The sequence below is a fragment of the Eucalyptus grandis genome, chromosome 1 (genome assembly GCF_016545825.1).
Source record: "Eucalyptus grandis isolate ANBG69807.140 chromosome 1, ASM1654582v1, whole genome shotgun sequence".
Taxonomy (NCBI): domain Eukaryota; kingdom Viridiplantae; phylum Streptophyta; class Magnoliopsida; order Myrtales; family Myrtaceae; genus Eucalyptus; species Eucalyptus grandis.
In genome coordinates this window covers 34,256,752-34,272,868 of record NC_052612.1, presented here as the reverse complement: position 1 = coordinate 34,272,868, position 16,117 = coordinate 34,256,752, and the positions used below count along the sequence as shown (strand labels likewise).

Here is a 16,117-nt window from a genome sequence, read left to right as displayed (position 1 = left end):
AATTAATTATCGGCCTCTTAACATTTTTCTCCAAAATGACAAATTCTTTTTACCCTCTAGAAATTCCCTCTTTGCTGGATTATCCAAGGCCCACATCTACTCTAAATTCAATCTCAAAGCCGGATTTTGGCAATTGGACATCCATCCTGAAGATAGACCCAAGATATGGTTCTGTATCTCAAACCAACATTTCCAATGGAAAGTTCTTCCTTTTGATCTAAATGCGGCACCATCTCTATTCCAAGAGGCCATGTGTCAAATTTTTCAACCAATCTTGTCAAGTGCAGCAGTATACATCGATGATATCCTGCTCTACCGTCCTGATAAGCAATCACACTGCCAACTTCTTGAACAGTTTGCAGAGATAGTAAAAAAGCATGGGATCATGTTTTTTCAAAGAAAGATGAACATTGCCTAAATAGATATTGAATTTCTTGGTATGCACCTTAACAAAGGGACATACTATCCAGGGCCACACATTGCTCAGGAATTGTTGAAATTTCCTAAAGAGAATTTTACGACAAAGCAAGTTTAGCAAGTTCTTAGGATAATTAATTATCTCAAAGACTTTGTTCCAAATCTTGCAAAGCTGCTGATTCCACTACAAACAATGCTGAAGAAGAATCCACCACCTTGGGAAAAATCTCAAACTAAAGCAGTTGCTAAACTAGAGGAGATTATGCAAACTCTTCCTCCGTTACAAATTCCATCAATAGGGAAGATAATTCTCCAGACTAACATCAGTGATGAATACTGGGCCAGCATCCTATTTGAAGAAATTGATGGTAAGAGACATTCGTGTGTCTACAAAAGTGAATTGGATATGGCATCTTTCCCTTAGATGACCAAGTTCAAATAGAAACAGGTTCCAAATTCTCAACTGCTTCGATGGGCAGAATGATTTTCAAAATACTCTTTTGAGACTAGACACTTTGTTGGGAAGAAAAATGTACTTGCTGATTTTTTTGTTAAAACCAAAAGCACTAGCAGAAATCAACATGTATATCATGAGGCATGCCTTTCATACTTTTCATCACAATGAGAAGTATAAGATTGAAAGGATACAAGACTAGCCAAGTTGGCGATATCCCCAGAAGATTATGGAACAAATCTAGAATGACAGCCTTACTGAAAATTTGGATAATCTTATATGGCAATACCACACAAATCTGTTCAAACTCAATGGAGGTTCGATTCTTTATCCTTTTGGATTAAATTCGTACTATCCATTCATACATCCTCTTATCTGAAAGGAAGATGACTTTCCTGATCAACTTCGATGGTTATTATGGTATTTAACCAATAAATACTTAATAGCTATTGAAATTCCAACCAGAAGATTCATTGTCAACCTCACCAGGATATTTGGACTCGATAGAGGAAATATTGAAAAAGAGAGTGACAAAAATCTTTTAGATTTCCTTAATTGCTTTTGTCCTCCCACTTACTGGAAATATCTCTTACAAAAAGAATTGAGAACCACACAACCAAACCCTGAAGTCCATACTATTTTGTTTTTTAAAATACCATGGGCTTTTGTCACAAATAATGACAACATTATCAATACCCCCTAAGTATAAGTACCACATCCTATAAACCTCAACCACACAGACTCTATCCTCCCTGGTTCTAAGTATAGGTCCATTCAATGGTACCACATCCTATGAACCTCAACTGCATAATGCAGAAGCTCGAATCCACAAGTCCTATCCAGGACCTGTTGGTTGTTGTGAGCACCAGTACCAAGAACTCCAAATGGTTTTATGCCAAGAAAACAAAACCATTCCTTAAGATGCATGGAATTATAATGTACCAATTGCATGGGATCATTATAGCCTAGCACCAGTAGCTAAGGAAGCATTCGAGAAATTCAGACAAGCTGTATCATCACGGGAGCATAAAATGGCAGACACAAATGACATTGCATAGTCTCTCAAGACCCTTATGCCAAATGGGGAGGTCTTTTTTCCCAAGACCCCTATGATCAAGGACCTTTGTCCTTATCTCAAGGCATGGACACATCCTACTATGCACAACCATCCAATTGGCCTTAGCCAATCATTCCTATCAACATTATAGGCTCCTCCCTAAATCAAGAGGAAGCATCCTCGTCAAATCAAGTTCTCTCACTAGATTCGCTTGTAGGACTGGAGCAAAAATATAAAGAACAGCTTGTGGCAATGCATAGTTCGAATGACTCAGACTACGACTACAATGCTCATGATGGACGAGATCATTGACTTTACAAGACCACTTTCCGTACAAGATCACTGTAGTAAGTTACCGTTCACTTTTACTAGAACAATAGGCTAGGGAAATCATTATTCATTGTTACTGTTCATACCGTGCGAATAATTCCCTACCGGAAGTTTCCATAGCCTCTGTTTGTTTCAGGACCCGTGAGCATGGTCCTTGTTTATGTGTGACATCTTATTGCCTATAAAAAGTAAGGAGGATGTAATGTGTTGGATATAGTCCCTTGAAGTAAAGTGAGTGTTTTGTGAAAACTCTCTATGGCTTTCTAAACTCCTCTTCTTCTCCATCCCGGTAGGATCCTCTGAGAAATGCAGCTCGGATAGTTAGAAATGTTACCATCTTGGTTCTATCTGAGTGTTTCTAGGTTCTGAACTAAAGGTCATGGTGGTTTTCTGCTAAAAGATTGTCTCTGAAGGGCTTGAACGGGATAGGTTCGCCTACTGTGGGAAGGCATACCTGTAGGAAACTAACTTCGTCCTCCTTGGTTCTAAATCTAGGTCCATTCAATAATATTTGAATTGAATATAGTTTCTCTATTTATATTATTTTGGATGAAATTATTAAAGAAATGATTATGTGACAGTTTTTAATATACTGGGAGAACAACAGTCAATTCAAGACTACAAAAAATCAAACTACAAATAACAATAAATTATTATAGGACTCACATCTTCAAGAATTTATGACTCACAATAAATTTTCCTAAAGACTATTATACTAGCAAAGTCCAAAATATTATCTCTTGGGCTATTGGAGAGGGGTAATATGTTGTCGCTCCTTACAAAATTAGAAATATCGAAGGGTCATGTTTGAATCTCCCTCCATGAGCTAAATCCACGTCCTCATCGCTTAGCAAGCAATCGATCTCTCTCATCCGCTATCATCGACGACTACCCCAACAAGGTGGAACTCCAAGCCATGTTGACTGAGAGATAGCCATCACCATCGAGGCCTCAGGCGACCAGGTCGAGGTCGCAAATAGCAGGCCTAGGACTCCGACTGAGGCTTTCTCCTTCTACTAGTGATGGAAGGTAAGCTTGGGATTTAAGTAAGTGAGCACCACAAATCCTAGCGAGAATTACGCCACAAATTTCTTTTAAGGAAACTTGAAAACCTTATCATCTAGTTTTCTCTTGATGTTCTACTGGCACGAGAGAGTTGAGTCGGGTTTGGGTCAGGCTATGGTTCGATCCAAATAGACCCATTCAATAGTTTTGACACATTTCCACGCAATACAAATTAGTGACTTATACCAAATCCAACCCGATCCATACCTAACTCATACTCGACCCGACTCATATTACTAAAATATTTCCATACTTAACCTAAATTACGAAAACTCAAAGTTAAACTGAGGTGAGAGTATAAAATGAGTGAGCGTGAGATTAAGTGAATGTAAAAGAGACCGAAAAGAGACTCGTAGAAATAAGTTATGTCTAAGTAAGTTGTAAACTCATTTATGACTCATTTAACACTTGTATTATGTTTGAAATCATTTACACCAATTTACTCAATATAATTAACTAGTGTATCACCCATTTAACACCTATATGGATTAAGAAATATATTTATGACCCATTTGGATGAATCTAGCCTTACTCAATTCACATAATATAAAAGAAAAGTGTCAAAAAAGTCTTAAACTTATTGTATTTGTGTCAATTTGGTGATATATTATTTGACTTAATGCCAGTTCAGTTCTTTCCGCTACTTTTGGCTTAATATTGTTGTCGTAAACGTCGGTTGATGTACATGGCATGTTGGGGCTAAGGTGAGCCTCACTAGCCTAGCACAAGGCGGCCCTCGCGACCTTTAGTGAGACGAGGTTGGATTTGGAGAGGTTAAGGCTTGCCCTTGTCAATGGCCAATCGTTGAGAACTAGTGATCGACTAAAGGAAAAGGGAGAAAAATAAAATAAAATAAAAATTCAAAATTCAAAAAATTTTAAAATATTATTAAAATTGTTCACATCAGTGCTGCGCCGGTATTATGTAAGCCAACCGGTGTCCACATCGCAATATCCAACCAAAATTAGCTGTAATGAATGAATTAGCACTAAGTCAAAAGTTTAGGAATAAATTGATACAATCAAAATGTTTATGATTAAACTAGCGTAAATGTAATAAGTTTAGGACTTTTTGGACACTTTTTCCTATAAAATAATGTCCAATCTTGCTACAACTTCCTTTTATTGGGCATTTTTGGTGCTATAAACCTTTTCTTTTGGTAGTAGTCTCTTTGAAATAGTTTTTTGTTCTTTCTTTTTACCAATTCATTTGTGATATCTTCATCATTTCATATTATTTAAGATATTCAAAACTAGTTTTCTTCTTAGAAATTTTTGTCACAAGACAAAAACACACTAAATCTTGAGATATACATCTAACGCAAACATATGCCTATCTTCACCCACCAACCAAACTTCTAGGAATTTTATATAGTATTCACGTAAATCACAAGATCTTTATTTTTAAAACTTTTCTAACTCAAACAACGTCACTGTTGTACTGAATTAGTATGTCCATGATGGGGTGCAATGAAAACGCATAATTTCATCTTGATACGCTATAATGAAAAGACACCATTTGAACGGGTGTGATGGAGTCATATAAAAGACTCTAGAAGACAACCGTTGGTACGGTTTTGGCAGAACGTACACTCAGAAAGAAAGCGTTATCCTTTTCTTATCCCCTTTCCATCAAAAGAGAAAAGAAGGCGTTTCATTTCTCCTTCACAAGAACAAGTGACATTTACGTTGTGGAAATCGGATATTTTCCTTATGATTACATTCAAACTAACATGAGGTAATATTGTTTGCAATTCATCCGTAATTCAATGATAGTTCCGAGGTAAATTGTTTGACTGCACATCGAAATAGGTAAGTGAACTTCCACCGACTTGAATTCCAACAGTCACGAACAAGGGATCCTCCCTAATTGGAGTGAGACGCATGCATTAATGAGATAAGACAATCGGCGGGTGTCATTTTCTTTACTAGATAATTAATGTGTTCTGTTTTAACTAATCATTTCTCAACTCGATGGAGCTCCTCCTCGAACGCTTGTGATCCCGCTGCAAGAAACCAACGTGCTTTCACGTACGTATCTAGAGACCCGACATCGTATCAAGAATCAACGTGCGCATAACCAAGGGTTGAAACACAAATTCATTTATTCTAGTACTTCGATTGATTTCATAGGTTATTCATTTGAAAATTCTCAATATCTTTTGATTTCGACCGGTAGGGTTGATCGTGGTTGGCCTTGGTCCGAATCTTCTCGCGTATCTTCTCGCGTTAGCCGGCTGGGACGAGTCAGAACTCTTGATCCCTTCTTTTGTTTGGCACCTCGTTGCCGCGTCAAAGCAATTAATGGTTGTCATCGTCTGCTCTGGTTTATTCCCGAGGACCTGCATGCCACCACGTCAGGGTTGGTGGGAGGTGATGTATAAGCCTCTCGGGAAGTAACTTCCAAATGCTGCTTTGTTAAGATCGAGCACTCCCAGCGATACGCCTATCACGTCATCCTTTGAAGAAGTCTTCAATTCAGCCCCAATATACAATTCTTCCCGCCTTATTTTATAGAATAATAATATAAATAATCCTGAAAGTTGATTTGATTTGCACTATAATCTATAAAAAAAAAAAATTATTTAATATGATTTTAAATTTTATTCTAACATATAATGTGATATCTGAACTTTTGATATATGTTCAATTTAGTTCATGAATTATTTAAAAATATTCAATATTACTTGTCTATTAATTCCAAATTCAAAGATAATATTGGATGTTTTCATAAATGCAAGAACTAAATTAAACAGGTATCAAAAATTAAGGGATCACATTGTGTCATTTTTCATTATTTTTTTGTTCATACAGCTATATTATCTACAGAAGGATTTATCTCAAATTTTTGTTTTCTTAGAGAAAATGATCGAGAACCCTTCTCTTTATTTTACCCACACACTACTTTGCATCTCAACTTAAAGATTACTTGCTTCATCTTCGAGCTGAACTGCATAACCTAACCAATCAACCCTCCTTAAAACGAATGGGAGAGGTGTGCTGGAAGCATTTTTGGGACAAATGGGACAATTTGGTATAAATAAATCAATTGATGATAAGATAAATTACAAATCTAAAACAAAAACTCTAGTTTCGAAATGATGACTTAAAAAGAAATCGATGTAAAGGGATCGCGCGAAGTCACCATCTCTCATGGAGGTAACAACAAATTAGATTGCATGAGGAGACGATGGATTATCGTCCCGACATGATCGCCCAAGTTCAGCGTGCAAGATTCATCTTGACGAATAAAATTTCGCGTCTTTTTTTATTTTTTTTCTTTTTTTAGTCTTTCCTCGTGTACGCATAGGAACCCGGATAGAAATGGTCACCGGAACAGATAGTTCCGGTAGACCGACGATGCACGCGTGAGTATTTGTTATTGGCCGCACTATACGTACCGCTAATGTCATCCAAGGGTCAACGCTCAATAAGCTAATGATCTGGTGGAGTGTTTGGTCAGCATTATCGAGGTGAACGATGCTTGAACCTTTTACTAAACACAACAAATGGCGCCGGATGAGCAGGTCAACGGGTCTGTCGGGTCGAGCTCATTTCTCAAGGAGGACCTGTTCACGCACTCCACCCGGCAGATGATCGTTCTTTTAACCAGAATAGACTCCTTCAGTAAAAAAAAAAAAAAAAAAAAAAAACAGAATAGACTCCTCCTCGATTGGCCACGTGAACAAGTCTGTCCGTCGATAAGCACGGAAAACGACAAGCAGATGTGTCCTCGAAGCATAAGCATATCGCTCAATGATAGGATAAAATTTGGGGTCCCGAACCGAAACTGGAGGTTCAAAAAAATGGTGGCCTGAAAATGTAAGAGATGTAGAGTGCTCGCAGGCCTCGCCGGCTGTAAAAGCGATAAGATAAATTCAAAAAATTAAAATTAAAATTTTATTCACGTCAAACTAGCAATATCACAAAAAATGTTCATCATCTATGTGAGCAATTTTCAATCAAAATTGGCCAGCTGTAAAAGTGAAAATATAAATTCAAAAAAATTAACAAAAATTCAAAAAATTGTGTACATCAAACCGGCGGTGTCACGTAGGATGACCGGCATTCACGTCAAAGCAATTTTCAATTAAAATTGGAAAGACGGATTGTATCGATAAATTGTCAAAATACTTAGGACCCAATTTTGCTTCATATCAAGAGGGGGTCGGGTTGAATTGATATAAATATAATCAATTTCAATTTTGTTGGTAATTTCCTATTGGTTTTATCCATCTCTACAGGAAGACTTGGTCATCTCGTCCCTCGCAAATTGCCATTTTTCTGGTCAAATTTTCCTAGAAATACATATTCCTCCTCCACTTGCCTATGTGAACATGGCACTCCTTCACCTACTTCCTCTTTCTATATAAACTGTCATTCGATCTTCGTTCTCGCCATGCATTGGGAAAACAACTGATCTTAAGAACTGTCATATCTTGAGTTAAGGCGCTGAAGTACGTGGCTCCAAAGGTGGTCCCTTGCGTGCATGAAAAATAACTCTTTCTAAGGTTTCTCTCTCTCTCTCTCTCTCTCTCTCTCTCTCTCTGGTAGGCATTTGCGTCATGAATTATATGAATGTGCAGGCTTTTCAACAGTAACGATGGAGGCATTAACAATCAACGGCGGCGCCATGACCGTGCGGAAGTTCAAGCCCGTCATGGTCCAACCTGAGTCTGAGACCCCCGACGGTTTCTACTTCCTGTCGAGCCTCGACCAGGCGATTCCCTTCACCATGATGACGATCTATCGCTACGAGAAAGGCAGCGGCAACGTCGGAGAGGTGCTCAAACAGGCTTTGTCCAAGGTTTTGGTCCTCTATTATCCACTGGCCGGCTCCATGGCCATAAGCTCGGAAGGGAGATTCATCGTGGAGTTGACGAAGAAGGGCGTGCCATTTGTGGAAGCGGAGGCTGATTGTAGCATGGACATGCTGGGCGATGTCCGAGTTCCCGATCTCGACGTCACAAACAAACTCATTTACACCGATCCAAAGGCAAAAACCATACTTGAGACACCCTTACTAACTGCACAGGTTGGGCACTACATATAATTTCTATCTATTTGTTCACTTCAGAGTAATTGCAATCTGTTTAAAGTATTTCCACAACAACATCGATCAAATGACTAAGGCATCTAAAATTTAAAATAAGCATAAAGGGCGTGCATTTAACTCTTTTGGTGGAATTGCATGCTTTGATTTCCTATCAATATTGATTTAATTGGATTTTGTAGTTGTATTACAGATAAAGTGAAGAGAGCAGTCTGTCAACTTCAATCTACTGCTTGTTTATCAAGAGAAAAACATAAAAAAACCAAATGTTGAAATTCTATTTTTGGTTTTTTGCAACGTTGTCGGGAAAAAATCTGTATTTTCTAAAGAGTGCTATGAAACTAACCGGTGAATGTCTGGTCTTCTTTCTATGTTCTGAACAAGCTTTTTGACATCAGTTTTTCCGACCCTGTTTGGTATTTCATTTTGGCCATTACATTTTCTCTCCATTCCTGATTGCTGAATACTTTCTTCAATGATCCCTATGGTCGGTTCATAGCAAATATTTGAACATCACCACATCTGACTTTAATTGAGTTTGCATGTGGGCGATGTCCATATTTACAATCTACAATCAAATCCTTCAAATTATTAGGGATGGAGGAAAATATAACTCTTTCAATTTGTAGTAGCTTGACATAACCATATTCATACATTTATTAGCATATACGAGGAGACAGATGCTTCATAATAGCACCTCTATTCGAACTAATAATGCATGAAAACTACTATCCTTTTGAGATAAAATGAAGATATTCATAATATTCCCCAGATAGAAATCATTTTGCTTCCGTGGCCACTGATTATTGATTGTCTGCACGTCTCGGTGTCGAAGATGGCGTCATATTTTTCTAAAAACAAATTAGATAGTTATAATCCGGACGTCTTTTGGAGTATATTATAAAGCTTCGTTAGTGAATTATTCGGTAGTGGTGATATGGTCGGTCGGGGGGTAAGCGAAGACTGACGATATAAATCTAATAAAGTATACGTGCCGCGAACGTAGTCGTCTCCCACGCGCTTCTCTCCGTAACCCTAACCGTGCATGGTAACTTATTGTTTCGCTGCATGATGGTTTTGGACATCAGGTGACGAAGTTCAAGTGCGGTCGATTCGCTTTGGGGATTGGAATTAGCCACAGCCTGGTCGACGGCGTTTCCGGGATGAACTTCGTCAACTCATGGGCCCAAATCGCGAGAGGGAAGCCGGTAACCGCCGTCCCTTTCCACGACCGGACCCTGCTGAAGTCACGGGTGCCGCCCCAGATCAAGTACCCGTACGACGACTTCGTGCAGATCGCCGACACCTCGGACACGGAGTCGCTGTACCAGCGGGACCCGCTGGTGCACAAGCTATTCGTCTTCGACGCCGACAGGATCGCGGCAACCAAGAAGCTGGCGCTGTCCGAAGGGAAGGTGAAGTGCTGCTCGAGTTTCGCGGCCGTCACGGCGCTGGTGTGGCGGGCGCGGAGCCAGGCGCTGGGGATGAAGCCTCACCAGCTGACGAAGATCCGCATAATGGCGGACTTCAGGTCCAAGTTCGGGACGGAGGCGCTGCCCGAGAATTATTTCGGCAACGCCGTGGTCACGACCGCGAGCCTCTGCTCCGCGGGTGAGCTGTGCGAGCGGCCCATCTCGTTCGCCGTCGAGCAGATACAGAAGGCGGTGGAGCAGCTGGACGAGGAGTACGTGCGGTCGAGGATGGACTTCGTGGACACGTACAAGCCACCGCTCTCGTCGGTGGGCACGCTGGTGATCAGCTCCTGGACCCGGCTGGCCTACGGGATGTCGAACTTCGGGTGGGGCGACCCGTCGCAGTTCGGGTGCGGGTACCTGGCGAGGGAGCTGTGCGTGTACTTCCCGGAAGGGGAAGGGAAGAAGGGGATAGCGGTGGTGCTGGCTCTGCCGCTTTCGGCCATGAACGCCTTTGAAGAGCTGGTGCAAGATTGATTTTTCAAATGGGGCTAAAGTTTCCTCTTTATTCAGATTATTATTTTCCAAACGTAAGCACAGAAATGGACTTGCGTCTTCAGCAAGTTTGATGCTACTCAGTTTCCTTTTCTACTCGACATATCTGTAATTGGCTGGTAGCACCTAGAGCTCGAAAATTATTTCCTATTTACTTAATAATTATTTTATGTTGGACTTTGATACCAATTAGCGGGGATAGCTCAGTTGGGAGAGCGTCAGACTGAAGATCTGAAGGTCGCGTGTTCGATCCACGCTCACCGCACATCTCTGTTTTTTCGTGTCTTATTAGCGGTGAACCCCTCTGGGCTCTCTCGATTGACGTTCAAATTTTCAAATCACGGTCCATTGACCCAAAGAAGAAGGCAAGCCCATTATCCTCGAGCTCCTTGTGGTGGCAAATAATGAATTCGAAATTTTTGGAATTTTGCTTCGGTTTGGTGCAGCCAGACTGGAGAAATAAGATGAAAGAGCGATGGATCAATCAATTAGATTGACCATGATAGGTTTAAGGGATTTGGATTCGGATAACATTCTGTTAGAATAGAATAAGACCCTCCGATGTGGTTAAATTCAACCCGTCTTAGTCTCAATGGAAGAACGTGCATTCACTGTTAAAGTGCAGGAGATTTAAATGTGGGAGCTCGTTACCGCATCATAGGGGCGAAAGTATTTCTTTAACGGGAAAGGTTAGTTTGACCCATAGAAAGTTTCAACGAAAGACCAACTATAATAAAACGTTTTTTCTTACTAGATTCACCGTTGGTGTGAGATTTTTTTCCTGAACGACAATAAACTTAATAATTATCTTAAGAAAAGATCTCACAAGAAATTCTCGAAACCATTATGGACGGCGACCTCCATTATTTCTTTGCTAGAAATGTAGACTACGTCTGACCATTGTTATGTTGCACGACCATTGTTATGTTGCACGTGTTAAAAGGTGCAAGTGCAAAAAAGAATACGATGATTGATTGGCATTGTAAAATCAAATAGTTACTATATGCTCAATAGCGTAATATTCATTAATATTTTTTTTAAAAATGATTTTGGACCTAACAAGAGAAGAAATGGTATGAACTTTGTTTCACTTTACTTAGCATTAAGCAGAGATTACTATTCTTAATCATATTTTAATTAAAAGGTTAATAGAGTATGAGAGTGAGTCAAATTATTTTCACCCACCTATAACAATAATTCCGGCGATGCACATCATTGTCACATGATAGGACATTATCACTCTAGGACAGGGGATCTATCTTTCGATTTCTATCCAACTCAATGCTCAAGATCCCAAAAAAAGGCTGCTTGTTCCACATGATTTTATATTGAGAAGTAGATGTCAATTCCTTTCATACCTGTAATTGGCTGACACATAATAATTGCCCAATCATCACCAAAATTACCATACTTTAATATTAAATTTACTAATAGAATAATTATGGTAATTTGTTATGTATTTTCTCGTCACATTCGATATTTTTTTTTTTTTAATTTCGATATAATTCATGTCATGTTCAAATCATGCTGTCATGCAATATCCATGGTGGTCCATCTGACCACTCGTGGGATTTACCTCCGGCCCAAGCTAATTGGCTCAAGCTGATAACCTGTGCGACCGGCTGTGGTTGGTGAGAAACCGGCGTTTTCCGGTGACATTCAATCTGATATGCTCCCATAAGTGAACACCAGCCAATAGAGAGAATCAGATTTTCCTACCTTTCACTTTTTCTATATGGGAACCAGGAGAGGTCTTCATTTTCTCTCGCCAATCCCACCGTTCAAAGTAATGGGGAAAATCCGAAGGCTGTGGCACACAGAGAAACATCAGCCGCAGGATCCGATATTCCTACAAAGCCGCAATAATGAACAGCAACCTCCCGAGCCGGTAGTTGGGGCTGTTGTTATATATGATCTGAGGGTTGCCTGAGGACAGAGAAGGATAGAGGGCCGCTTAGTTCGGTTTTGGGGAAATGTGGAAAATATAAATACTTTTAAGATGATGAGTTTTTTTGAAATATTATATCATTTGGTAATTTGTAACCTTAAATGGCATTGAAAAATAATTTTAATATAAATATCATTTGGTAAAATCCACATTTATAAAGAGATTTTGTCATTTTTTATTTTCTTCAGTCTAAAAATTAAATATGTCTAGGTTGGCCGTTGGCCAACCACCGGACTGTTAGATCTGGTTGCCGGACCGTCAAATCCGGTGGCCTGAGGTTGTGACCTCAGGTGATGTTGCCGCCTAAGGTCACGCTATCCCAAGTGACAAATCGCCACCACAAGTAGTGGTGGCCGAGGACATGCGACCCCCAGGCAATGGTGGCAATTGCCAGAGAAGCCTAACTCTTAGGCTAGCAAATCGGGGAAGACAAAGATGAAGGGGAAAAAGATGAACAACGGCGCGGATGAAAAGTAGACTTGTATTTCCAAAATACCGAAAGCTCAAAGTAAGTCTAGACTTACGTTTGGTTTTCAGTATCCTAATACTAATATTTGGTTAATGGAGTTTCAAAAATACTTGTCAAATATCTAATATTTACTTTTAAGGGGTAAAGTCCTTTAAGAAAGCTAAACCACATGATTGGAAAAGTTGAACCAAACGGGTGGAGTCGTCGTGGTCATGTCTGGGTCTGGTTTCTCAGCGCAGAGAACAGAAGAGAGGACAAAGCCACATTTCTTTTCAGCGCTAGCAGCAGGAAACCTTTCCTTTTCTTATCCATAGCCCTTATGGCGTAACAGGAGCAGCGTCGTCTTGTTCACTTCCATGTCCCTGTCATTGTGCCTTATCTTGTCAGATCTTTACAGATGGAGGAATAAAAGATGGTGCATTTTTTGTTATTTGGTTTTAAGATTGCCGGATTTGGTTCTGGGTTGGCGTCGTCTGGTCAGCATTTTGGTTGGTTTTGTTGCACCAAGGAGTGTTCCGAAGTTCAGACCAAAAACAAAAAAGTGTCTTGAAGTCCTGTCTATTACACGCTAAATATCATTTTGTTAGCAGATCAAGAATTTTTTAGGCACAATGTGACAGTTTGTATTCAGACTACTCAGTGGTAAATTGTCTCTGTGACAAGCTGAAGTTTTTGGTTTTAAAACATAGCGTGCTTGCTCACTGTGTATGGTGGCTAACCGAGTGTTCACTTTATTTTGGGCTTCTGCTAAGCAAGGCACTTTTTTACTCGTATTACAGAAGTCAACTCTAGTAGATTTTGGGTGCATTTTTATCTCTTGTTTCTGTGTTGTAGCTGTTATGGATTAACTTGAGAGGGGTCGACAAGTTGTGTCAATAATAAATACATATTAGGGTTAATACCTTAAAAAACCCCAAACTGGTATATTTGTGACAAATTTATCCCAAACTATTTTTTTGACCACCAAAAACCCCAAACCGGTATACCTTTAACAAATTTACCCTAAACTGGTACACTTGTGACAAATTTACCCTATGTCAGTTTTCATTAAATTTTATTCTCAAATTATTATGTTAAATGACACGTGACAGTTAACCGGTATACCAATTTAGGATTTTACGCTCCGTTTGTCATAGTTTACAATTTTTATGATTTTTTTTGTGGTATTAATCCAATTTAGTAGATGGTATATTTGTCACAAATTTACCATTTTAGGGTTTTTTGCAATCAAATAAATTATTTTGGGGTAAATTTGTCATAAATGTACCAGTTTATGATTTTTTATAGTCAGTCGAGGTAAATTTGTCACAAGTTTATCAGTTTGGGGTTTTTCATGGTCAAAAAAATAGTTTGGGGTAAATTTGTCACAAGTGTACCAGTTTATGGTTTTTCAGGGTATTAACCCTACATATTAATAAGATGACATGGAAATTTTTCTTCAAAATAAAATCATTCTAGAATATAAAAATTAGAGACAACTATCCATGACTTTTGGACAGAGGGCTAAAGAGGGCAAATTTAGGACTAAAGTAAAAATTGATAATTTTCTTTTTGACAAAAAAATAAGTGGGGTAGTTTTAAGATTGGACTTGAAGTTTGGGGTTTTTTCTTAGATAAAAGAAAAGTTCAAAGCATATTTTGGATTAAACCTAAAATTTGGGATTTTTTCTAAGACAAAAATTGAGGGAAATTTGGGACTAATAGGGTTTTTTAGGAAATTAACCCTCCCCTTTGCATGGTGAGGTATGGGATAAAGACCTTATGGAAAAATAAGGGTACTTTCCCCACATTTATATCATCTAACGTTTGAGCAATAGAAGTATAATCTTTCTCAAAATATCTCTCTTTAAATACTTTCTCTTCCCAAGATCCAAGTGAGACTAATGAACGATATATCAAGGAAGGCTGAGCTTAAGCATCCAAGCAAGACCCAAAAGGAACCTATGTGTTGCGCGATTCACAACTCAAGCACAAGCTCAAGACAACTTCATTTTACCTACTTCCTCGATTTATTTTGAAAGCTCATGTGGTGGACAAACCTCAGCTTAAGTTCTAACTTTTGCGACTTTAACTTTAGTTAATCAAGCGTTCGATGGACTAAATTTATTAGATAAAGCAAAATTACATTTTGAGAATTCATGGGATCCATATTTTTTTCTTATTAAAAAACACGAATTTTCATCCAACTTTCAGAGTGTGATCTCATAGGTTTCATCAAGGTGTAGGCTCCTCTACGGTGACAGAAGCACTGACGATCAGTGGCAGCACATTGACGGTGCACGAGTTCAATCATGTCATGGTCCAGCCCGAGTCTAAGACCCAGAAGGGATCCCACTTCCTGTCGAGTCTCGACCAGGCAATTCCATTCACCATGGAAACGATCTACCGCTATGAGTAAGGCGGCGACAACAACATCGAAGACATGCTCAAACAGGCTTTGTCCAAGGCTTTAGTCCATTATTATTGGGAAAATTATCAAAAAATATAAATTTATTGTATTTATATCAATTCAGTCATAAACATTTTAATTATATTCATCGAGTCATAAACATTTTAACATTTTATCAATTAAGTTCATCCGATCAATTTTTCTAAAAATTAATAATATAGATGTCGGTTATTCTACGTGACATAGCCAACATTGACGTTGAATTTTTTTTTTCTTTTTATTGTTAAGGGACAGGGGCAAGCGACCCCCATTGGCCACCAGCCGAGAGCATGTGGGGGGCATTTCTAGGTTCCCATGTTTAATATTTGAATGGATGTTTCTTTTAAATTTTGTCTTTAGATGAATATTATATCTGACTATTGGAGAGGGCAATCTGCTGTCAAGGCTGAATCTCCACGAGCTACTCCATCCTATCACTTAGGGCCTATTTATTTTGCGGAAAATCGTGACATTTCCGAAAAATATTTTTTAGAAAGTCATTTTTCGGGAAAATATAATTATTTTTTAGTATTCACCCTAAAAATGAAATGGAAAATATTTTCCCTTATTCAGTAAGGAAAATATTTTTCCTCCATATGCTCTTTTTCATTTATTTTATTTTTAAAAATTGATTTATTATTATTTTTAAAATACATTTTTAATTATTTAAAAAAGATTATTAAATTACTTTTTTTCTTTTTCTTTGTTTTCCTCTTTGTCTTCTTAGCTAGTCGCCAGCCATGGCGACCGGCCATAGGTGCTCGTCCACTAGCAAGCTCAAGCTCATCGATCGCCAATCATGCTCGTCGGCGAGTGACGAGGTAGGTGAGCTTGGAGCTTGCCAATCTAGTGAGCTGACGTGTAGTGAGCCTCGAGCTCACCGGCCTCAGGCCTCGCCAAATCGATGAGCTCCGAGCTTGTTGGCCTTGA

The 16,117-nt window shown here is 39.0% G+C and overlaps 1 protein-coding gene and 1 non-coding gene across 2 annotated transcripts; both read left to right on the top strand.

The window, feature by feature from the left end:
- The first annotated feature begins 7,735 nt into the window (after positions 1–7,735).
- Positions 7,736–10,512, top strand: LOC104434542 (omega-hydroxypalmitate O-feruloyl transferase). Its single transcript, XM_010047450.3, has 3 exons — positions 7,736–7,833; positions 7,909–8,357; positions 9,464–10,512. The coding sequence occupies exons 2-3, from the start codon at positions 7,926–7,928 to the stop codon at positions 10,322–10,324; spliced, it is 1,293 nt and encodes a 430-aa protein (XP_010045752.2). The 5' UTR covers positions 7,736–7,833; positions 7,909–7,925; the 3' UTR covers positions 10,325–10,512.
- A 22-nt stretch (positions 10,513–10,534) lies between these two features.
- TRNAF-GAA lies at positions 10,535–10,607 on the top strand. Its single transcript has one exon. It is a non-coding gene; the product is annotated as a tRNA-Phe (tRNA).
- The last annotated feature ends 5,510 nt before the right edge of the window (positions 10,608–16,117 follow it).